Genomic DNA, 26193 nt, shown 5'->3' with positions numbered 1-26193 from the left:
TTATTTTGTTCCTGTATCCTGCATATAGTCAAACAAATGTAAGTATAACACAGAAGTTGAAAATGTTATTTTGAGAACAAGGAGTTGCAAACAGACACTCTTTGTGAGTCCTGCAAGTATCCAGATGTGTGTCTCAGCAACCATCAGGAATTGCTCCAACTCCAACCATCTCCTCCCGAAACAAATTGTGCCGGTCACCTGCAGGAGTCGATCACTATTTGCAACTCCTCATTATGAATAAAGCACCACATTTTCAACCACACTGTTTGTTTACACAGATTCACTTATCAATTGCTCATTGACTACCTCCCAAAACCATCCACTAAACATAATAGACACCAACTAAGAGCTAAACTGCTAAAGCAAGCCTCCTAAACAGGAACTCAGAAAAATAGCAGAAATAGATGGGAAACAATTTTAGCCTTGATCATAAATGAAGAGTTTGTGCAGAAATAAATGAATGAGGAATGCACACATACAAATATATTGAGGGCAAGGCTAGACTGATGTGCTCCACAGTTGAATGCAATGCTGACACCAATTCAATGGCTATGAATCAACCCCCAACACAAGTTAGCCCATTCAGGAGAGGAGAAAATCAGAGTGCGTTAACACATACCAATTGACAGTAGAGCACAGCCAGGTTTACCAAGGCAGTGGCCACACTCGGGTGCTTCGGACCAAAGGATTTTTGTCGAATTTCAACTGCAAGTTGGCATAAAGGAACAGCTTTGTCCAACTTTCCCTGAAAATTCATATAAACGGAGAATTGTGATACAGGAAAGATTTTCAGCAGGTAAATATTTTTTGCATTTATTCTTTTATTGGGTTAACATAAGCTTATTTTTCTGGTAATTTGTACATCTTGAAAATATGATCACTTCAATTAAAGAATGGTGGAACTTCACAGATCCTACAGCTCATATTCATCTAATGCCTAACTTGTTTTAATATGCATCTAATATACAGATATGTACAGAGGGGATCCATTTCTCTCTCTACATACACTGCAGAGTTGCATCATATATTGTTTTCAGAGAATCAAGTTTGGCAGGATATTTTTTGCATGAGAAATTTTCACTATAAAGTTCTATTGAATCAATCTTGTTCTAAATCTACAGCTACTTGATCCTATTGGGTTAGATGTGAACAGTTCCATTTATATAGCAATTAATGTAAGGTACATGGGTTGATCCAAACAGGAATACTTCAATAAAACAGGAAAACATTCTAATTGATATTTCTGTTCTGTGAAAGAAAAATCCTGTTTTCTTAAATTACATTTACAATTCTATTTATAAATCAAATGCTTTGAATAATAACTGGTCCCGTATGCAGTCTCAACCGTGTCTACGTCATCCCCCTTTCTCCCCTTCTCAGGGTCAAACTATCCCAGCATTAAGCGCTCCGAGATGCTACCCTGCGTGAAGGACACCATATAAATGCAAGTTGTTTTTGTTGATCCATCTCAAGTGCCTCATCAGAAAAAAGTTCCAACCTGTCCAATTTTTCTTTATAGTTAAACCCTCTCATTGGTGGTAATTTCCTAGTAAATCTACACTACACTGTCTCCATTGCTACAATATCCTTCTTGCATTATTGCAGCAAGACCTGGATACATATTCAAATGAGGTAGAACCAAGGATTCATATAAATTTAGCATTACTCCCTTAAGTTTGTAATGCAAAGTGTAAAGAGTTAATAACATAAAGCAGCAGCTGTAAGAGTAATACTTGAGAGGTTTTTCAGCTGCACCTGGAGATTAAATCACTGCCATCTGCAACAGTTTGCATTACCATTTTACTGTTATTAGGTTGAATTTGCATTTTAAAAATTTTTATTTTTACAATTTGGCAAGAAAGATGGTGGCATGGCAATTGTAAAACTTAACATAGTGGGAAAATGTAACTGATTGGTTGATCAACAACCAGAATCTGCACAGGCACATAGCCATATGAATTATAGGCTTGATAAAAGAAACTGTTTTTGAATTTCATATGCAGAATTGAATGTGAATTGAAGGTAGACGATTAGCATAATTTGCATACAAAAAATATAATACTCTTCATTTATATTTCACAAACATTTTAGATATGCATTCCATTATTTTGATGTATATTACAAAGAAAGGCTTTATAATGTTAAAATGTAACAATTTTCACCACTAAAAAATATCAAAGCTTTTTTGAGGTTTGCTGACCTGCAAGAATTTAACATTATAATACACTACTAATTTTCACTTGAAGACGTTGGTTACTATTGAAATAAATGTGGAAAACCAATATTATCAACAGTTAATTGTATTCAAGTATTTAAACATGCTTTGTAAGTTTTTGTTATCCAATCTTACATTGTAACAGAGCTTTAGCCAACTCACCCTTTTTTTGTACAATAGTGCAAGATGTTTGACAGTGTAGGCCACCAGTGGATGATCAGGTGCTAGCGCTTTTCGCCGGATGTCAAGTGCCCTCTCATACAGCTCCTCAGCTTTCTCATATTCCTTCTTCTCATTGTACAAGGCTGCCAGATTATTCAAGGATTGTGCACAGTCTGAGTGCTCGTGACCAAGAACCCGCTCCCTCATTTCCAAAGAGCGTTTAAAAAAGAGTTCTGCTGTCCTAAATTAAGATTTACAAGTTACACTAAACCCTTTGCAAACACCAGAATGTTTCTAACTTGTCAACTAGCTCAAGGAAAGATTCAAGCTTGCTAGAATTTTAACACATCTCATCTTCCTTACAACATCCAATGCACAGGATACTACAATACAGAACATTCCTAATTGATGGTAGTTGTGTGATAAACACCATGTTCATGTTCGAAACCTAACCACAAACGTTTTGTAAGATGAATCATCACTCCTGTATATGCTTCGTCAAAGGACACAAGGCGGAATTGATACATTTTTAAATTCAGATCAGAGCATAAGATCAGAACATTAATTTTTAAATTATTACCATATTCCATTTGATCTTTTTAGAAGGTAATTTCAATGTACAGTACAAACTGATTTCTAGGAGCTGGAAACGGGTCAATAAGCCTATGTCATTTTGATAGATCAAACTCATGTATATGCCTTCTAACCACATACCTCAACCCCTTCTCTCCAGAAATACATCTAAACCCCCTTGAACCCTATTAATATTGCACATTTCAATGGCGATATCTGGAAACATTTTCCCAGTCGTGTACATTCCATCAGACTTCTATTCCATCTCGGGGTAAGCATCAAATGGCTTTTTCTCATCCCTAACTTTTCCAATGTTCCAAGTTTTACCCTATGTGACCGCACGGCAGTATCCCCTAAATAGTCGTGGATTGAGTGTGAAGGAATTATTACTCCCGGAAAAGTGATCCGCCAATCGACGAACAACTGGATTGTTCACTATGGTGGAAGATTCGAAGTACCAGTCGCATAGAGTAAAACTCGGAACATTAGAAAAGTTAGGGATGAGAAATGCAAGGTTTGCCAGTATGCAAGTGAATAAAGGTGTTTGAGACCAAGCATTCTTAACGTTAGCAACAAGATAATTCATCCAAATTTTAAAATCACATTAATTGAATATATCCAGAACATTATATATCTATGTTAATAATATGAAAAACAAGGATGATGGAAAACAATTTGATCTTAAAATAACCATAGAATTTAAATAATATTCAGAAAGTAATCTTAATTACATTTTTAACCCAAAAGGTACAATATACTTTACAGTATAGTCTGTGAAGCTTCTCAGCGACGTGGTGGGGCTCTACGTCAAATGCAAGGTCTATTATTGAGATTTGCAACTACACAGTGGAAGTCAAACCTATTACAAACACCCCACCAACCAAGCCACTCCCTTTGCTCAGTCAGCTCTGGCCTGCTGCATGTCCCCAACCCTATCCACTACACCACTGACAGGCAGGCATTATGCCTTTTCGCACCCACTCTCTGGAACTCAATATCGGAGTCCCTCCTTCACCTTGTCCAAAGTCTGTCTCAAGACCTACCTCTTTCACCAGCTTTTCGTCATCTATACCCACCCCACTCAGCTCCCACCCATAGCTCGGGTGCCCAGCCAGTACTGTTAAGCGCTTTGGGATGTCCTCTAGACATCATGTAAATTTGTATTAATCTTTAGTGGGCCTTACTTACCAAACTACTCACAAATTGATAAATTATTCATATCTACCATACACTTACTCCATGTTGTTTTGAAGATAGTACAGCACCCCCAGTTCATTCAAGGTCCGAGCAGTGTCTGCTGACTCAGTCCCTAGAGTAAGCTCTTCTAACTGCAGAACCCGACGACGAAGAATAGCGAAACCAGGCTGAAAAGGCAAGCAAATTGTGATCATTTCAATGCTGTTTGTGGAAAATTTTATGCATCAGTCACTATTTAAAAATAGCAAATATACAGAAATACCTCAAAGTAACAGTTCTCTCAACTTTCCAAATCCTATTTCAGGTGCAGAATGCCCCAGTCATTTTTTCTAGCTGTAATCTAAACCGCTGTTAAGTGAGAACCATGCAAATGCATTTACAGGATAAGTTTCCATCTTGTGTACCTTTTCCTTCCATTGAGCTTCAATCTGATGGATTGTTCCATTCGAGATGTGCACAGATAGAGGAATGAAGGAGAGTTTAAAACTTATGAAAATTAAATATTGAAATTCTCTTAATCCTTACCAAGTTGCCTTTCTGTCTGGAAACCTTTAGTCTTATCTTCATGGAACGCTTTCTTAATGACTCCACTTGTTCATATCTCAAAACAAAGAAAAGAAAATTTGCCAGCAGGAGAAAACAATATTACAACATGTAAGAAATTTTAATTTAAATTTAAAAGTGTAATTAAAAAAAGTCTTATTTAATGATTACTATGTAAAAGTAATGATCCTAAAAACAGATTGCTCTCAACACCATCAAAGTTGCCTGGAAGATCTTCAAAACATCTGAATGAGTTTGAAAAACATTTTAAATAGGTTTTAAATATCTCAAGAATTAATTGCAATAATTGTGCCGGCTCACTTAATATTGCAATAGTTAAGACTCATTTTGATTTAAAAAGCAGTGATGATCTCCTGCAGTATCAGAAGCACTTACTTATTTTGTTTTTGATAAAGCATTGCTAGAGCATCCAGCTCCTGAGCTACTCGAAGATGCTCAGAGCCATGGGCATTTTCACTGATCTCGAGTGCCTGCTTGTACAGCTGTTCCGCATTTCCAAACTTCTTCCACTGCACATATACACCAGCAAGCTGGTGCAATGCCTGAGCCACACTGGGATGATCTGGATCTAATGCGCTCTCTCGGATCTCCAGAGAACGTTGTAACGGTGCAACAGCCTGGAAACAAGACAAACCACAAATAACACATTTTGCCCAGAATCCCCAAAACAGCCTTACTGATAGTAGTTGTGAGATATACCAGACACCAGGTTTGGATTGTCTTGCAATAGCCTGAATATTTATAGCAAATACATTAGAATTGCACTTAAATGTCATTGAAATGGAGTCTTCAAGATTCCACCATTCTGACTTGCTGTGAAATGCCCCATAAAATGTAACAGAAGAAATTCATGAGCTAATATCATGTTGCCTTATAATAGAAATGCTGCTTTAATAAAAAAAACTAATGCTATAGTCTATATCCAGATATCATGGAGAGCACAGACAGGTGAGCACTGGGACTGAAAAAGTTTAGATTTGAACCTGCAGTTGACTCAGCTCTTCATCCTTTCACGTTCAATGAAATGAGCATCATGTCTAAAAAATATACAGGACGAGGGGATAAGAATGAGAAAAAAAACAGAATGGAAGCAAGGGGGTCTCCTTGGGATTGCACTGGCAAAGCCAAGCAGGACCACGGTAATCAAATATAGAACTAAATATCATACATACAAGTAGGTTTTTGCAGGTTTCAGATGCCTAGCTAACCAAAACCAAATAAGAAATCCTTTACAAAGAGTTAAGCAGCAAGAATGAATAGATTAGTTCTACACCTACATTTTGTGAATGAAAAGAAAATATAATGCAAAATTCCAGCTCAGTTGAATAAAAATCCAGCAAACATGTCCAAGCATGAATAAATATGGATTCGGTAGCATTGAGAATAAATCATAGTAAGTACCTGACTCAGCAGGCCCAAGTCCTTCAGAAAGAGTCCTAGTGTTTCATAAAGGTCTGCCAGCCGTGTGATCATGTCCTCGCCCTCACAGCTCTTCTCATATTCTTTCAAAGACTCGAAGTAAGCAGCAGCCATGGAGCTCTTATCCATTCCGACATACTGCCAGTAGTACAGCAGCTCTGCAAAATGGCCCCTTAAAAGAATAATACTTAATAAATATAACATACTAATATTAAAAACAATTAATAGAAGAAAGTTGAAAAGCCTGATGAATGAAAATATTCCAACTGCTTGGTTCAGCTCATTATATTCAGAAACTTCCCTGAAATTGCGATTCAGGATATCTGAGATGCAAATTGATTCAGCACTTTGTGATTAAACAACATTCTTGTTTAACGTTCCAGTCGCTAGACTGATTGGAGATTAATTTGGTATTCCAGTGGATCCAGATGACAAATTGCACAGACGTAAAAAGGAGACATACACCTCTAAATGGGTGCACATGTGCAGAATTATACACACCCACAGAAGGAATTTATTATTCCTGCTCTTGACAACAAGGCGTACACAAAAGGAGAACTGTGATGAATAGAAACTCTGCTGGAAGCACTTTTATAAATGGGTAGTTCAGAATCATTAATAGGATTGTCAGATTTTCACTAATTTATGAACTACCTTTACAAAACTTGCAATGTTTTAAGTGTTAATATTCTGAATTTTGGAACTGTTATGGTAATTAGAAGATGATTTACGGATCCATACTAGTTAATCGCATAATAGATTTTCCTCTTACAGTGTACTCCAAGATAGATCCTACCATAGTAAAAACTCAAAAATACAAATTTCCTTTAACATCGATTAATCACCCAACTGGAACTGCCATGATCCCACAAGCAGACCTTGAGCCACACAAACCTGTCACTGCAGCCATGGATTAACAGGAAATTTCCAAATGGAAATCCTCCAAACGTATTTATTTTCTTTTAAAAAAAAGCTGAAGGACTGAGAAGGCTAGCGTCTTACCGCTTATAAAGATTCTGAGAGACAAAGAGATTCAGTAAGCAGTTGTGTAACTTCTCTTTGTCTCCCTGCTGCTGGAAGAGCCAGGGAAGTTCATCTGCAGCCCGCCAGGTTACTCTGTCCCGACTGAAAAATCACAGGATTACTCAAGATTAGAACATAATGCTTCCTCAATAAGAATACACTTTAGCCACTTTGAAAACAGGACTAAAACAACAATAGCCAGAACAAATACTACAGAACCACTCTTGTGGAATTGTCTCAAGACCCTCTTCTTCGACAATGTCACCCTTCTACCCCTAGCCTGCCCGACCTCCACCCCTCCTGATCCCAACTTGGGATATCCTCCTGACATGAAAGTCGCTATACAAATGTAATTTGTTGTTGTGGTTGTTGTTGTTATCAGCACTTGCTTTTTTTCATACATCAGTTCTGAATTCAAGCACGCACCCCTTGTTTTCACATAACCACCGTAATCTCACATGTCCTGCCCACTTTATTAAAATTAAATTGAAATTCAGAAGGGAGGAAAGAAATATTAGGAGCACACAGAGTGAATCTAAATGGGCAGTGAAAAACATTGGTTTATATAGTAGTTAAGAGACTGAAAGACTGAGGAATGAATCGACAGATTATGGCAAAGGGATGTTTCTGTTTGAAAGGATTTTCAAAGCGAATTTAATTCATTTTGTCAGGTTTGAACCTTTGAATGAAATGCTAGTTGAACACCACGCTTAATTAATTAAAATACTGGGTGCGTTGTACAAAAACAAAGATTTTAAAAAGTATTATTTTCCATACTTTTACCTCCAGGACATTCAAGTTGAATAGGACTGTCCTATTGGATTAGTCCCATTAATAATAATAATAATTCTTGTATTTGATATACACTTTATTATGTCATTGAGACGTCTCCAAGTGCTTCACATAATATATTGTAAAGTGGATTGATTGTGTATTTTGTGGGTGAAATTACTATTTTATTTATATTTTATTACTATTGAAAGTATTTCCAATAATTTTTAGAAACAAGCATTCCCTTCAATCAGTTTGGTATGAATCCCCTACTCCTCAATATCATGGAGACATTAAGTGGCTGGATTGGAAGAATGAAGATTAAGATATTTATTCTTTCTGGAAACTGATACAAAGTGGAGTGAAAAAACCTACTTTTTTTTAAAAAATCAAATAAATTTTATAGCAAGCATTTGCTTACAGAACAGCAAAGCAGACATCTGATAGCAGCTCACCCACTACATATTCTGTTTAGAACAGTTCAAAAGGAGGGGACAGAAGTGACAAAAATAATAATATACATTTTTAAAGAATGGAAAGAAAAAGATGTATAAAAATAACAAGCCAAAATTACTGCTTGGTATTGCTTGTGAAATTAAAAATACCTCAGTTGCTGTGAAAAGAACTGGACAAGCTTTTCTCTGTGTGTTGAGAGAGCATTGTTTTCATCATTCTCCATATATTCCAATTTCACAGATTCCCAGGCCTTGAGATAAAAAAAAGATTATTTACCACTTGAAATGTTGACACTAAACACTAAGAAGTTAGCATAGGATTGTTTTGGTCAGTTGGATATCTGACAGATGTGGAAATTCATCAACATGCTTAAGAGTACCCAAACCAGACATATACATGCAAATTCCCGTGTTTGTTAATGGGATACACACTTTCACCACACCCTGCTGATCTACTTCCGAACATTATTACAACAACAATTTGCATTTATATAGTGCTCTTCACACAGGGCAGCATCTCAGAGCACTTATTTAGCATTGATTGGGACCCCAGAGGGTATGTTGCAATAATGCTGTAGTTTAACCAGCTAAAAACACAGTTTCTGCTGCTTATCCAGCTAAGACCACCCTACTTGTTACGGCTATGTCTTGCAGGATTAACAGTAGCTGAGTGGAAGAACCTGCACATAAAATTAATGCAAATTTTCAGCCCCTCCCTTCTGAATTTTAAAGCCTGACATAAAAATATAAAACGAGTTTTTCGCAGAACAGTAATGCATTTATTCTAATAAAAAATATACCATTACTACAGTGGAAGCTCATTATAACACAGTAGGCTATCCAGCTTAGTGCATGCACAGTGAATGGGAGCTACAATCCATTCGCATTATAAATAAATCAGCGCTATAATGAAGTGGGGTGTAACAGGTCTGCACTACACACAACTTTGGAAATACAATAAGTGCCAATGTCCCTCAATTTTCAAATAAGAAATAGGTCTGCTTTACCCAAATGGCAAAATGAGCACATGAAACACCTGGTGAGGTTCTGAGCTACACAGACCAGAAAGGTCCCAGTTTCTATCAGCTATCTGTGCAGGGTGCTGATCTTATCTGGAACAGCAAAAAAATGTGATACAGTTTGCCACAAATTAGAAAAAAAGGTGCTACCCCCCCGATCGCTACCCAATGAGCCCTGCTGAAAGCATACGTCTGTAAGCAGGATGTATTGATTCCCATCCACACAGTCGAATTATCTGCTAACAGCCACTGTCTCAACTTTAATATGAAGAAGTCATATTACTGATATTCTGGAGGGTTGCAGATACCCAGTGAACTAACTATACCCAAGCTACAGGGAAAGGGAGAAAAGGAAGTGGGAAAGTAAAAGAGAAATAGGTAGAACACATCATCAGCTATTCTCACCTGAAGATGCTGAAACTTCAGCAGTCCGCAACAATATGTGATCACATACATGCACTCTAAGCTGTGAAGAGTAGAGGCAAGGACAGGCCAGGTCAAATCTGTGCACATCTCCAGGAGTTCTCCTTCACTCACACCATTGTGGCTCGCGTAGATAAGAGATAGGATCTAACAGGGATAACACCCAGGTCACAAAATACATTACCTTTTTTTAAAAAAAAACAGATAAAGGTGTAATTCCTTTTAGTTGAAAATACAACAATGATAGTAAATACAGAGGTCAAGGAAAAAATCCTCATTCCTTACACGTGTGAAAAAAACTGTACAATTTACCACCTGTATATTCCATAAAAAGCTAAATGACACTTATTGTTTGCACACAGAATTAAATGATGCATAATAATAATCCTTGCATTTGATACAGAGCCTTATTGACATCTCAAAGCACTTCACAGAATATACCTGTGAAGTGAATTGACTGTATATTTCGTGGGCGAAACATGGCAGCCAATTGCACACAGCAGTGTCCCACAAACAGTCATGGATTGAGTGACCAAATGATTATTTTTTTTGAAGGGATTATTACCCCCAAGAAAGTGATCTGCCAATCGATTAACAATCGAGTTCCTACTTATTGCTAGGTGAACAGAGGCGTATGGAGTAAGGAAACTTGCCCAGTGTTTCGCCCGAGAATCAAACCCAGGTCCTTTCGCTTGCGAGGCGAGTGCTCTAACCACTAAGCTACAGGATTCCACATAAAACGAAAACCAGGTATGGTGGGTAGGGGAGAGAGATCAGCCAGTATTGAACATAAAGAAAAAAATCCACTTCACAGAACATTTAGGAAAATGGAAATGTCCCTGCAGATGAAGATCATTTTGCCCTGGGCCATTTTATATCCCCACTACCATTATTCACTGTAATTCCATTTTCCTACTCTTTCTTCGTACTCTTTTATAGCTTCAATCTTCATGTGGTTATATCTGAATTTCTATTAAATATTTTAATTGACTTGGCTTCAACAGGCACTTCCAGTAATCTGTTCTACATCCCAATTATTTTTCATGTGAACACTATTCTGCAAACTTTCCTTTTGTACTTTAGTGCCAATTTTGTATTTATACCACATTTTGGCCAATTCACCAACCAGTAAAAATAATATTTTGTTATTTGCCCTCTCAAAATCTTTCATAATTTACATTTTTCCAATAGACCCCCTCTTACCCTTCTCTGCTCCAGTTATCTAGCCAACCCTTCTTTTTATTCCTAAGGAACAAGTTGCCTTCTGTACATTTTGAACACATTATATGCATCACATTGTTACAGATATCAAGGCACTTGTAGCTTTCATATCCAAAATCTGTAGATATTTGTTCTGAAAGCTACTATTATGGTTTAACATTATTACCACTATCCAATAAAGCCGCTTAAGAAATTGCTGCATTTCAGTTTTGAATTTCCATGCAGAATATAAATTTGATATTTATATTATAAAGCAGTATTTTTGGTCAGCTGGGCATTGATGCATATGGACACCCATCACCATGTTTAAGAGCATCAAAACCAGACAGAGTTCAACACATATATGTTTGCCACTCACACATGGAACAGTGATATTTTAAATGGCCATATGTTGATTAGTTTGGATGCTCGTAAATATGGTGATGGGTTTGCCCATGTGTCAACACCTGGCTGACCAAAAAAAGGATTTTTTTTCATTTGATCTAAAGAATGAGCTGTTTTCAAAGCAGGAGACCATTAAAAAAAATTGTCTGTTTAGTGCAGGTGAAAGGAATAATATACATTTAATCAGTATAATCCAGTTACTGCATAAATCAGGACTACATTTAAATGGCATTAACCATTGATAAAAAGGCTTTGTATTCCTTACCTCTCTCATCAGTTGCCTGTCCTGATCAGTAGACAGGGACACTTGGACAGATTGCAGGATTAGCCTATACAAAGAGACTGTATCCTGACATTGGAAACAGTGCTGTAGAATCAAATCCATGTCTCCTAGACCTTTGGCACTAAACAAAGAGACACGGTTTGCATCAGAATCAGTGCTACATAATAAAACCATGCAAAGCTTTTACTGAATTCAGTCCAAATATGGTAAACTCTCTTTATATTGTAACACAGCATTTGGGAGCCATATAAAGAGTATGTTACTGAGACGATGATTAATATATGTTGAACTCTGACATACCCATTACTTGCAGCTTTCTCATTAACAGAGAAACTACAGTGAACTACTGTATGACCATATAAATCATTACATTCATGAACATAAAGTCATTACAGAACACTTCATATTAAAATTGTATTTGACACCAGTAACAGACAAGTACTAAACTTCCAACTTAGAGTTACAGCTTCAAAACCCAGCATTAGCTCTAATTTGAACTTCCTGAGCAACTTCTGAACATGCTCAAGAAAAGAAAAGTGGCCAGTTTCACACCATAGAACAACATTTCGCATCAGGTATGATAGAAAGATGTCCAGATAAATCATTGTGTCTTCCTTGCAAAAGGAGATACTGGGCAACGGTTGAGTGCCTCACTGGAGCACTGGTTTGCTTTTAGCATGAGTACCCTATAGACCTCTGGTTATTGGTAGAGATGTATTCTTACATCTTAGTTTGTGGACCAGCTGGCTTCATCCACTAAAAATGCAACTTGCAGAATGGCAAATCTCTGCCAACATTCCTTCTTGCTCCCAGTGCGTGCATGCTGTGTACAGGAAGACACACAAATGTCACTTTCCGATGGAAGTGGCACTTGGTCAGCCACTGCCCACTTGTGCAGCACTCAGGAAACAACATCAGCAGTGCTTCCTGCGCATGTTGTGCTTGTGTGAAGAAAGTGATGTTGGTCTGTTAGACAGGGAGATAGGTATCTGAGGCAGTGGACCCAGAATACCTTGCTATAACTGAGAATTCAATTTATAAGCCGTTTGCGGTACACATTAAGGCATTACATGCAATTAAAACATAAAGCACAATTAAAAGCCTCTTACTCTGTGATTATTTTGGCCAAGAGTGTAACATACAGGGCATTACAGGTAGTCGCAGATCTACAATGCTTCTCCAGTTTCTTCTCCTGGATTTGATTGAAAAATATTTTTGAAAATGAGTAAATAAGTCTTAACATGTTAACATGCTAAAATTATTATCCATTCAGGACTCAGTCAACAATATTCTAGACATAGCTTATCCCAGAACTCCTATTTGGTAATCTACCTGTTCTTTAGTAAGTTTCATATCAACAAGGCAGTATTCAGCATTAATCAGAGCCTTTACATCCTTTGGACTCAGTGGATCAAGGTGTAGAGTTGGCCATAATCTGACAGAAAAACAATAATGAAAGAATTTATGATTTGTACTGAAAAACAAACACTTCACACTCACTGATGCAGGTGCACACAACTTCCAACTACAACCTCACATTCTGTTATGCAATTATACAATTATATAATGCTTAATTGTTTAATCCTTTTGACAAGCCTACATCAGAACTTCAGTTTGTCACCTAGGCTGGATACTCCAATGATAGACATTTTGTTCTTCAGATGAAATGCAAAAACTAAGATTTCATCTGCCTATTCTTCAGGCAGACATTAAAGATCCCATAATTCTGTTTGAAAATAAAATAAAAAAAACAGAAAGACTAGCTGGTAACATTCTTGCCTCAGAGACAGAGCCATATAGTCTATTTCTATTCTCCAATGTAGTGCTATTTTGATATTTGAATCACGGCTATTTATGAGTAGAGATGAAAAATGTTCTGGATAAAACTGATAATCAGGGATTATCAGGATTTATTTGGCCCAAGTGTGTCCAATCTAGATTTTGTGTTCAAAAACTTAAGCTATAGACAATGAGCAACTAGTGAAATGGAAAAGTGGAAAAAATAAATCATTTGAGTTTCGCATCAGATTAAATCACTGCACTTAACTGGAATGGGCATCGTGCAGCTTTATAAGAGTAAACTATAAACTGCAAAATTCAGTTACCAACCTCCATGCTTGCGGGCATGTTTCCACATTTACAGAAACAATCACCCTTACATTCACAGGCAACGGATCAATCAGCCACTTCATGTGCCGTTCAGCTTGCTGAAAGTGCAGAAGTAGAACATAATCAGCAGACAATCACCAAATGATCGATAGCAAAATAATAATAATTCTTACATTTGATATAGCGCCTTATCAAGTCTTTGAAACATCTCAAAGAGCTTCACACAATATGTATTTTGTGGGCAAAACATGGCAGCCAATTGCACACAGCAGCATCCCACAAACAGTTGTGGATTGAGTGACCAAATTCGAATTTTATTTTATAGGGATTATTATCCCCAAAAAAGCGATCCGCCAATCGACTAACAACGGGTTCCTACTTACTGCTAGGTAAACACTGTTAAAAAAGTATATGGGATACTAGGCTTTATAAATAGGGGCATAGAATACAAAAGTCAGGAAGTTATGATGAACCTTTATAAAACACTGATTAGGCCTCAGCTGGAGTACTGTGTTCAGTTCTGGGCACCACACTTTAGGAAGGATGTCAATGCATTGGAAAGGGTGCAAAGGAGATTTACCAGGAATGAGGGACTTCAGTTATCAGAAGTGGCTAGAAAAGCTAGGATTATTCTCCTTGGAGCAGAGAAGGTTAAGAGGAGACTTAATAGAAGTTTTCAAACTTTTGAGAAGATTCAATAGGGTGAACAAGGAGAAACTAATTCCACTGGTGGGTGGATCGGTAACCCGAGGACACCGATTTAAAATAGTTATTAAAAGAAACAGAGGAGAGGTGAAGCAAACCTTTTTACACAGCGAGTTGTTCGGATCTGGAATGCATTGCCAGAAAGGGTGGTGAAAGCCTATTCGATAACAGCTTTTAAGAGAGAAGTAGATAATTATTTGGAGAGGACAAGTTTGCAGGGCTATGGGGAGAGAGTGGGATTGAATAGTTCTTTTCAAAGAGCCGGCACAGACAATTTGGGCCAAATAGCCTTCTTCTGTGCTGTATAATTCTACGAACAGAGGCGTGTGGAGTAAAGAGACTTGCCCAACGTTTCGCCCTGCCCAGCAAGCGAATCCATGTCCTCTCGCTTTTAACCACTCTCTTCAGCGCCTAACCCACCACCTTGAGTGTCCAGCTGCAGCACTTTGAGACATCCTCTCAATGCGAAAGGCACCATATGAATGTAAATTATATCGTATTGGGATCTATTATGCACCATATGCAGCAATGATTAGACAAGATAGGGCTCTTCAGAGAAAAGATGATTCAGAGGGGACCTCATAGAAGTGTACAATATTTTAAATGGGATTGACAAAGTAAATCCAGATTATTTCTTTAGTAGAAGTAGAACAAGAGGACATAGCTTTAGAATTGTAAAAGGCAATTGTAGGATAGATATCAAGATGTTTTTCTTTACACAGAAGGTAATAAATGACTGGAACAGGCCAGGAGGAAAGGTGGTTGAGACTAGGACACTAGGTTCATTTAAAAAGCAGCTCAGTGTTGTGACAAGAGGATGATAGGGTTGTGTTCTCGAGAGATGAGATCAAAAGACCCGAAGGGCCTTCTTTATCCAGACCAATCTTGTGATGTGTAAACACACATGCACAAATCACAGGTGCTCTGAATTATATACTTGAAAGAATTTTGTTAATAACATAATTAACAGGACCTGCAATTGCCTTGTATACATAATAACATTAATCCTTGCATTTGCAGATGATGCACAATAGATCAAACTGAGTGTTCAACTGGAAAAGCCCCAAGGTGAAGATAGCAATTCAAATCAAAATATAGGTCCATGCAGTTTAGAACATTTTGTTCAAACCTAACTATAGGACTATGCCAGTAAAAGATAATGAAACAATCCAATTAAACTACACTGTAAATCCTGAGCAGATTAATGCACAATATTGAAACAATTCACTTTGTGACTATAAGAAAGTTGTTTGGTGTTTTAAAATAATGCTCTTAAATGTCGACAGATTTTAATACCAAAACAGAACAGATATAAACTTATACCTTATACTGATGCACCCATTTTTCTGATGTGTAGTAGTTTACTTAAACAGAACCATAGAAATATACGGCATAGAAGGAGGCTATTCAGCCCATCATGCCTGCGCCAGCTCCTTTAACAGCAATCCTATTAGTCCCATTTTCTGCCCTTTTCCCATACCCCTGTAGCTGACTCCTTTTAAGGTATTTATCTAGTTCCTTTTTAAAAGTCAATATGGATTCTGTCTCAATTCTGACAGGGCAATTCATGTACTATCTGCTGTGTATGTGAAAAAACTTCTTCCAACCTCCCCATTTACTCATGTACTATCTATCTTAAATTGATGCCCTCTAATCACTAACTCACCAACTATTTATTTTTATTGGGGAGAAAATTCCACCGGTCGGTAACCAGTTTCCTTCAATTTTAATTCATACCTGGATTTGATCTATGGAATCTATGATAATAATTATGCTGCCTTGGTGGCGTGCAGACAGTTTCTCCAGCCATCGGGGAAATTCTTCCAGTAATTTACTTGGGTCCAAAGATAGGGCAGACATAGACCAGGAATGCTGCAATAGCTATAAACAAAGACACAACAAATTCTGATTCATTATTATACACTCAACAACAACAGACCCTTTACTACAGACACTACAGTTGTTCCAAAGCTTCAATAAGATGGTGGGAAAAATCAATCAGCGTTTCCATTTCTGATTGCAATCCAATGATCTCTGCTTGAAGTGGACTTGTGAACATCAGATCAGGAAAGGATTGAGCCTAGTTGCAATGGTCCCGTTTTTATTTTTCTTTCCCCCTCCCAGTAGAACAAAATAGAACTGCATCAGGATAGACTGAAGAGATTAGGCCTTTTTGACATTTAAGAAGGGACCATAAAGTGGTGTTTAAAATTATAAAAGGGTTTGATAAGGTTTCCAATGCTGGGGAATCCATAACCAGGGGACAATGTATAAAATAGCAACTACAGGATCTAAGCAAAGAATTTAGGAGGAACTACTTTACACAGAGAGTAGCGAGATTGTGGAACTCACTGCCTGAAGGGGTGGCTGAATCAGACAGAATAGATGGATTCAAGAGGAAGCTAGACCTTCACGTTAGGGTAATAAAAGGGAATGGGAGGGAGTAATGAGTGGGTGGAGACTCAAGTAGAGTACAAACACCGACACGGACCGGTTGGGATGAGTGTCCTGTTTCCATTGCTGTAGGTGCTTTGTAAATCTTTGTAAGGTAATGGGAGGGTTGAAATTTGTCATAGAATAAAAGTGTGATAACATACCTTTGCAGTAAATCTTTTAATTATCAGTGCTGGCTCAGAACTGGTCGATAGGGGCTTCCCCACAAAATGATATAATATTAAGGTATTAGGTGAGCATTTTTGTTGGTGGCCAATCCTGGAACAATAAAAACCCATCAATGTAAAATGCAAGGCTCAATATTGTTCACAGATTTTGGATTTACAAAAAGAATTTCTTCCAAATAAAATATATTACTTTTAAAAAATAACCATTTCCTTATTCCCTCCCACACCGTTTTCTCTCACCTGTATATCTAGCTTCCTCTTGACTGCATCTGTACCATCTGATTCAACCACTATTTTGGGCATTCAGTTTTATATGCTCCTTATACTCCACGTGAAGTAGTTCCTTCTAAATTCTCTTTTAGATCCCCTAGCCGCTATCTTATATTTGTGGGCCCTGGTTATGGATTCCCCAAACAGTGGAAACAGTCTATTTTTGTTAACCCCTTATAGAATTGTAAAAACTTCCCCCTTAAACATCTTTTCTCTTGTGATAAAAGGCCTAACCTATCTAATCTATCCTGATATCAGTAACCTGTTGGTCTTGATATTATCCTCGTAAACCTATCCTTAACACTTTTCATCAATGCTATATCCTTATAGTGTGCAGACCAGAATTGGACATAAAACTCCAAATGTGGTTTAATCAAGGTTTGTAAAAATTCAACATCACCTCCTAACTTTTATATTGTATCCTTCCCACCTCTCTTTCCCTTTCTTCCTCAGCTACCCCCACCTCCAGTTCAGGCTCCCAGACGATTCTGTGAAGTGCCATGAGACATCCTCTCAACGTGAAAGAGAGTATATAAATATAAAATTGTTGTTGTAAACTCAAATCAGGTGGATGGGAGATTTCACCGCACCCTCATCCAAAAATGCAATTCAGTCAGCTTTACATAAGGATAGTTAGAACACACTAACAAAAAGATCACTGAATACACAGTTCTCCGTTTCTTTCAGAGATGACAGATTTAGAAGCTTGTTGAAAAGCTTCTATCTGTTCCTGCTCATCATGCATATTCCATATTACATCTCTAAACAGTATTTTAAATAAACGCCACTCCCTGCCTTCCTCAGAGAATACACTACAAAGTATCTATAGCCACAGCTTAGATTTTCGGTGACTTTGACAACTATAAATTTTATACAGCAGAATATGAGAAATATGAAGTATCTTGTGAGTACTATAATATGAACATACCATTTGGATAGCAAAAGAGATTTGCCAGAGCCTGGACCACCTGACACAAGAAGCGGAGGTATGGGTGCAGGAGCCGTCACAAGATCATTCAGCCGATCATAGTACTGAAAACAGATACTAATAATAATCCCTGCATTTGATACAACAACAAAATTACATTTATAGAGCGCCTTGCACGTCGGAAGGACGTCCCAAAGTGCTGAATATAGCGCTTGTTACAGCGCCTTACACCTCATTGAGACATCTCAAAGCGCTTCATTGAATATACTGTAAAGTTAATTGACTGTATATTTTGTGGGAGAAACACAGTAGCCAAATGCGCACAGCAGTGTCCCATAAACAATAGTGGATTGAGGGACCAAATTATTAATATTCTTTTAAAAAATTTAAGGGATAATTACCCCAGAAAAGTGATCTTCCAATCAACTAACAATGGGATTCCTACTTACTGCTAGGTAAACAGGCTTGTGCAGTAAGGAAACTTGCCTAATGTTTCGCCTCACCAGGGAATCAAACCCACTCGTCTCTTGCTTGCGAGACGAGTGCTCCAACCAATACAATGCGGGACTCCACATGAGGCATTCATTAACTGCTTTGTTTCAAGCTACAGTATTTGAGGTTTTTCCAATGCGTTTGAAAACAATATATTTTTCTTTTCGAACAGTATTTTAAATGGGAAACCACAAGTTCTGTGGATGGTCATTCTTTTTACATTAACTAACAGTGATCCTTTTTAAGGGCTTGCAGCAACAACTCTGTGGCAAGATAAAATGTTACTTCACAAAAAACATGTGACTGAAGAAATGTTCCTTATCCACATTCGACTGTTTAACTTCAATTTAGAAATAACAATAATAATAATATCTCAGGGCTTCCCAATTACCTAGTTCTCTCCAATTATGAGAACCTACTGATATCCAATGACTGGAAAACATGGGATGAAACCTAAAGTAATCAGTACCTTCTCAAATCCTAATTCACAGACAGATTTAGAAGCTTGTTGAAAAGCTTCTATCTGTTCCTGCTCATCATGCATATTCCATATTACATCTCCAAAGTCCTCATCTTCCCAATTGGTAGAATCATCTTCAATCCCAGAATCTTTGTTCTCCAGATCAGTGTTTTCTAAGCCCAGCAATTCCTAAATAACCAAATTATCACGTTAAAACTTTATTATATAATTATCACAACTCCACTTGTAGGACAGGGCTGTTTCCGAATTAGATAATAAAACATTGAAAGTACTTTTAAATCCAAAGGAAATTCAGTCCAATCAAGTAATCAGGTTCCAGTCCATATATTACCTGTTTGATAATCTTTTCTACTTGGATAAAAACGTTTTTAGCTCCTTCCTCTGCACTTCCACTATGTTTAATGATCTAAAAGGAAAACAAATTACTCATTTCAGTAAACTAGCTTTAAAAGTGTAATTTTAACATTTCATAACATAACAGACAAGACTCACAAGATTGACTCTGAACAAGATCTTAGTCGAGGTCTTGCTCCATCGACCGCTGTCATCACTTCTATCTTTAAAAAACCCTCCCTGGACCCTTTTCTACTCCCCATCTCCAACCTCCCCTTCCTCTCCAAGGTCCTGGAACGAGTTGTTGCTTCTCAGCTTCACTCTTTCCTCTCCCGCCACTCCCTTCTCGAACCCCTCCAATCAGGTTTCCCTGCCGCCCACAGCACAGAAACAGCCCTGGTCAAATGACATTCTGTTCATCTGCGACCAGGACTCCCTCTGCCTGCCTCGTCCTCCTTGACGTCTCTGCTGCTTTCGACGCCGACGACCACTCTATCCTTATCCACCGCCTCGCCTCTCACCTCAACTTCCACAGCGCTGTCCTTGATTGGTTCAGATTGTACCTCTCACACCGCCTGCACTTCATCTCCTCAAACGGCTTCTCCTCCAGCCTCCAGACCGTATTGTGCATTCCTCAGGGCTCTGTCCTTGGTCCCCTCCACTTCAACATCTATATGCTCTCTCTTGGTGACATCATCCACAGATATGGGGTCAACTTCCAGACGTATGCGGATGACACCCAACTCTATCTCTCTGCCTCCATCCTCAACTCCAGGACCACTGCTGTCCTGACAAAATGTCTGTCAGACATCAAGTCCTGGATGAGAGCTAACTTTCTTCAGTTGAATGTCAACAAGACCGAGGCTGTCCTGATTGGCTCCCGTCAGCGCCTTCTCACTTCAGGCGCTAATCATCCATGGTTGCACACTCGCCCTTGCTAAGCCAGTCCGGAACCTTGGGGTCTTGTTTGACCCTCAACTCTCCTTTCTACCCCACATCTGCGCCATGACCTGCTCTGCCTTCCCCCACCTCCGCAACATCGCCCCCAGCTCCCACACTGTCTCACATCGCAGGCCACCAAAACCCTCATACACGTCTTCATTACATCGAGGCTCGACTATGCAAACTCACTGCTTGTCGGCCTCCCCAACTCCTCCCTCCACAGGCTGCAGATCATCCAGAGCTCTGCAGCCCGTGTCCTCTCCCGTATTAGGCTCCACAACCCTATCACCCCCATCCTTGCCCAACTCCACTGGCTTCCCATCACACAGAGGATACAGTTCAAGATCCTGGTCCTCTCCTTCAAAACCCTCCATGGTCTTGATCCCCCCTCCTCTCCGACCTCCTAACCCCCTACAACCCTGTTCGCTCTCTCCGCTCAGTGAGCTCCGGCCTGCTTCACGTCCCCCGCCTTGCTCGCCCCACGATTGGCGGGTGAGCCTTCCGTCACTCTGCGCCCTTCCTCTAGAACTCCATCCACAGTCCCTCCGTCTTGCCCCCTCCCTCGCCACCTTCAAGACCCACCTCAAGACTCTTCTTCAACCATGCTTTTGATCTCCCTGCTTCCCCCCTGGCCTCCATCCGCCCCCACCCAGACCCTCAGCACAATCCGTAACTCTGTCTGTCCAGTGCCCTGGGACATCCTCCCAAGGTGAAAGGTGCTATACAAATTTAATTTTGTTGTTCTTGTTGTTGCGAGTCAAAGTGATGTACAGGGGGATACTCTTCATTCACACTTTGCATGTCTTTCCCAGATGTTATATTGTTTACACAGTAGCAATTGAGGGAAGGATAAAACAGAATGAGCAAGTTACTTTTTTTAAAATAGTGTAAATGACTTTGCACAGTACCTTTGCTTTTTGAGATTGGTTTGCAGATACTTTATCAATGAGCTGGTGTACTGCATCTGAACATTCACTATTGAGGTCCAGTCTGTGGTAGATTAGCAAAGGCCTGCTCTCAGCACCCTTCAGGAAGCCTTCTTCACAGTCCTCCTCCATACAACTTATATTAGACATAGCAAAGAAACGTTAAATATCACAGAAAACATTGCTGTATTTCAAGCATCATGTACAGCACATCAACATTGCATAGGTGTTTGACTGACTCAGTCGGATGCACTCTTGTCTGAATCAGAAGGTTGTGGATTCAAGCCCCATGTTGAGACTTTAAGCTTACTGTCTGGATTGATAGTCCAATACCGGGGAAACACTGCATTAAAGGAGATGCTGTACTACGGGTTAAACCTGTCTGTGTGTTCCATTTCAAGTCTCCTGAACTTTTCCATTTCATGTTGATCCTTGCTTTCACCAAAGGGAGAAAGTGGCAAACGATTCAACAAACACTCATTATTCAATGATACTCTAACAGTATTCTGAAACTCTTAGATGACATAAAAGTTTCCCTTTGAACTATACAAACTATTAGGATAATATTTAAATAACATCAACCAAAGTAAACGTGATTAAATGTATGTATTGTATTATCATTGCAGATACAATGCAAGAAATTCTTACCTAGGTAAGGAAGAACCTACAAAGAACAGACAAAAGGAGCTTTTCTCAATCTCTCGCCTCCTCTCTGGTAAGTACTGACTTGCTTTCTCCTCTGGGAACTTCACTATAAGAAGAAATTGCCCAAAACTCTCACACATAATCTGCAGGTTTGGCATGTACTCCTGCAAGAAGAAGAAAAACATTTCTAACAAATCTGAAACTTCAAACAGAACACGGAAACAATGAAACCTGTAGCTCAGGAGATCATTCAGTCCTTCAAGTCTGCTCTGGCTCACAGAACAGTGAGACAATTCAATTTCCAAAATAATCAATTCACAAAAATAGTGATATTATTTAAAAAATGAATAGATGATCATTTTTAACAACTTTTAAAGTCAGGACGACCTTTCAAAGCGTTTCCTTAGCACCTATTTGTATCACACCTTTCACTTCAGCAGTACGTCTCAGGGTCTTGGGACATTCTCCCGACGTGAAAGTCACTATAGAAATGTAATTTGTTGTTGTTCACAAAGCTGAACTGGAGGGGGGGGGGGGGGGGAAGGAAACAGAAAAAATGGTCCACCTCAACAAGCGACGGAGCCTCAGTTTAATGTCTCATCTAAAGGAATGAGATATTCACTCCAATCGCTATGCAGCACTCCCAACACTACACAAGACTGTCAGCCTATACTAAGAGCTCACATTCCTGATGTAGGACTTGAATCCATAACCTTCCGACTCAGAGGCAAGAGTACTACCAACTTAGCCAAGCTGACACCCAATACCAAAACACATGCACCCATCCAGTTATTTATTTAAGTGAATTAACATTCTTTAAAAAATATATAGTAAGAATTTTTATAGTTAGCTTACATGGAGGAATACATCCACCACAGATTGTGTATCTGCAGTATTCATAAGGTAGCAGCGCACTGTGTTGCTCCTGAGAGACTGAGGTAGAAGGGGGTGACCTGCAGTAGTGTAGCCACAGCAGCATCCCAGTCATCTAGAAACAGTGAACAGAGCAAATTAAAATAGAGCCAAGTAAACTGCACAGCATTCAGACTTGCTGTCAATCATTCATTTTAACAGTCAATTTAAAACCAGAGACATCCACAAACACGAAGGTTATGGGTTCAAGCCCCACGTCGGGATTTTACATTCACAGAATAGGCTGACGCTCCTATACAATGCTCGGGGAAACATTGCATTGTCAGATGGGAAGTTAAATCAAGGTCCCATCCTCTTGTTTAGATGGACATTAAAGATCCCATGGCCCTATTTAAAAAAAGGAGTTTCTCCCAGCGTCCTGGTAAGCAATCCCTCAAATAAAATTAGTAATTTATTTCATAGCTTTTTGTGGGACATTGCTGTGTACAAACTGGCTGCCATATTTGCTTACAAAAAACTTACTATACATGATATAAAAAGCACTTAGAGTGCTATTCAACATAATACAATACAGTATCAATTACTATTCAACAAACCATATTAAAATTTGTGCTCTTTTCTTAGATGTGCACGTAAAATCATTTAATTGTTCCCAAATAAAAGTTGGGGAAAGCTTGGAAGAGCAGGGTTTCCACAGTACACTATCAAATTCAGAACAGCACTTATGAAGCTCCCTCCCCCACCACCACATTTTTCAATTCTTTCTCTCCTCATAGATTACCAGTATGGCAGAATCTGATATTGTATTCTTTCAATTCATTTACCATTTCAACCGTCCTCGTTACACTGAAATGTGGAATTCTCTGGCACAAACCACAGATGAGGCAGAATTCATAAATTATCTTAAAAGGATATTAGATAGATGTTTGAAAAATATTAAAAGTTATGGGAACAAACAAGAGACTGAATGAGTTTAGGTAGCTAATGTGGTAAAAATACTAGCACAAACTTGATGAATTGAAGGGTCTATTTCTACATGCAGTTGACTTTCTCTCACACTCACATGCTGTCCTCACGGGGTCTCCTTGTTGCTAAACTGGCCCCAAGGTAACATGTTTGGACTAAAATTTCAGAATCGACCAAGCCCTCTGTGGCGGTCTCAATATTTCAGTTCCTGAACCCGGCAGATCCACAGTACACCAGAGAGTCCTGTAGCTCAGTGGTTAGAGCACTGACTTTGCAAGTGAGGGACCTGAGTTCAATTCCAGGCAGGGCGAAACCTTGGGCAAGTTTCCTTACTCCACACACCTAATAATAATCCCTCCAAAACCAAAAACAATAATAAATTGGTCATTTTCAATCTACGACTGTTTGTGGGACATTGCTGTGCGCAATTGGCTGCCGCGTTCACCCACAAATATACAGTCAATTCACTTACAGTGTGTTCTGTGAAGCGCTTTGGGACGTCCTCCCGACGTGAAAAGCGCTATATCAAATGCAAGTATTATTATTATTATGACAGCACAGCCAGCCTAGCTCATCAGCAGGACTTGGAAGGGCAGGAATTCTTCCCATTCAGTTCTCGTGTAAGCTAAACCCCTAATGGTGTTCCTCACTGGACAAGCAGCGGGGAAGCTTGCCAGACAGCGTTTTCAATGGCAAGCTATGTGATTTTAGCTGGTTAGGCTCTCACAATACACCAACCACACTCTGGGGTCCCCAATCATTGGCTTTTGCCAATTTACGCCTGATACTTTCCGGAATTAGGTAAGCAGGTTGCGTCCATCCACGGAGAGAATGCACATTCCGTTCCAACAAATATCTCTGGAATTTCCATGTGTAAGTGGGATGCATGGAACTCTCAGTTTGGTTTGGATACTCTTGAGCATGGTGATGGGTGTCTGCATGTGTCAGACACCCAACGGTCCAGAAACAAATCGCTATCCCCGACACACCATTCACTGCAAAACCCAAGATAGCAATTTGCTCCCAGACCTGGTTTGCGCTAATCTCCTACTAACACATGGTGGATCCACCTTCTGAACTTCACTTGCTGAGATACTCACACAGAGATTGGAAGCTATGTACATCATATCCATACCCTAACATTTCATGGCATAGGTGATCTGTGAAATTATGCTACATTAAATTTACATTTAAACCAATCAATGCAAGTAAGTAGTTACCTCGGTTAACATTGGTGAAAGGTCCTTCCACATCAATTGAACTTTGTGCAAATTCTGGACCTCGGAAAGTCTGCTGAAGATGCATCATGCTGCCCATAGACGGCTCACTTCCTAGGACCCCACCACTCCAGTATTCACACTGGGTGCCTGTAGCTGAAGGCACAAACAGCAAAAGAATTATCACTCAGATTGCCAATACCCAACCCACCACACCACACTAATGCCAGACTCACTGTTGGAAAATAAATCACTATCAAGTCGTTGGGGGGAGAGAGGGCCGGAGGGGGGAGAGGCCGGGGGGGGGGGGAGAGAGCCGGGGGGGGAGAGGCCTGGGTGGGGGGGAGAGGCCGGGGGGGGGGAGAGGCCGGGGGGGGGGGGGGAGGCGGGGGGGGGGAGAGGCGGGGGGGGGAGAGCGGGGGGGGGGGAGAGGCCGGGGGGGGGGAGAGGCCGGGGGGGGGGGAGGCCGGGGGGGGGGAGAGAGGGTGGGGGGGAGAGGGGGGGGGAGAGCCTGGGGGGGGGAGAGGCGGGGGGGGAGGCCGGGGGGGGGGAGAGGCCGGGGGGGGGGAGAGGCGGGGGGGGAGAGAGGCGGGGGGGGGGGGAGAGGCCGGGGGGGGGGAGAGGCCGGGGGGGGGGGGAGGCCGGGGGGGGGGGGGGAGAGAGGCCGGGGGGGGAGAGGCCGGGGGGGAGAGGCCGGGGGGGGAGAGGCCGGGGGGGGGAGAGGCCGGGGGGGGGGGGGAGAGGCCGGGGGGGAGAGCCGGGGGGAGAGCGGGGGGGAGAGGCGGGGGGGAGAGAGCGGGGGGAGAGAGCCGGGGGGGGGAGAGGCCTGGGGGGGGGGAGAGGCCGGGGGGGGGGAGAGAGTGGGGGGGAGAGAGCGGGGGAGAGGCCGGGGGGGGGAGAGGCCTGGGTGGGGGGGAGAGGCTGGGTGGGGGGGAGAGAGCGGGGGGGGGGGGAGAGGCGGGGGGGGGAGAGAGCG

General features: G+C 40.2%; 1 protein-coding gene across 1 annotated transcript in view; it reads right to left on the bottom strand.

Moving 5' to 3' along the window:
* Positions 1–26193, bottom strand: part of nphp3 (nephronophthisis 3) — a 31221-nt gene that overhangs the window by 1863 nt on the left and 3165 nt on the right. The window contains 23 exon segments of the mRNA XM_042346479.1: positions 620–745; positions 2378–2618; positions 4187–4314; positions 4673–4748; positions 5087–5328; positions 6113–6302; positions 7133–7255; positions 8530–8673; positions 9784–9968; positions 11692–11830; positions 12819–12901; positions 13042–13144; positions 13819–13916; positions 16261–16404; positions 17121–17235; positions 18343–18446; positions 19304–19483; positions 19647–19721; positions 21499–21652; positions 22165–22325; positions 23017–23099; positions 23102–23149; positions 25221–25373. Of these exon segments, the coding sequence (XP_042202413.1) occupies positions 620–745; positions 2378–2618; positions 4187–4314; positions 4673–4748; positions 5087–5328; positions 6113–6302; positions 7133–7255; positions 8530–8673; positions 9784–9968; positions 11692–11830; positions 12819–12901; positions 13042–13144; positions 13819–13916; positions 16261–16404; positions 17121–17235; positions 18343–18446; positions 19304–19483; positions 19647–19721; positions 21499–21652; positions 22165–22325; positions 23017–23099; positions 23102–23149; positions 25221–25373 (3095 nt within the window).

Source organism: Callorhinchus milii, unplaced genomic scaffold (assembly GCF_018977255.1).
Source record: "Callorhinchus milii isolate IMCB2004 unplaced genomic scaffold, IMCB_Cmil_1.0 Scaffold2, whole genome shotgun sequence".
In the NCBI taxonomy this organism is placed as follows: domain Eukaryota; kingdom Metazoa; phylum Chordata; class Chondrichthyes; order Chimaeriformes; family Callorhinchidae; genus Callorhinchus; species Callorhinchus milii.
This window is presented reverse-complemented; position numbering and strand designations above follow the sequence as displayed.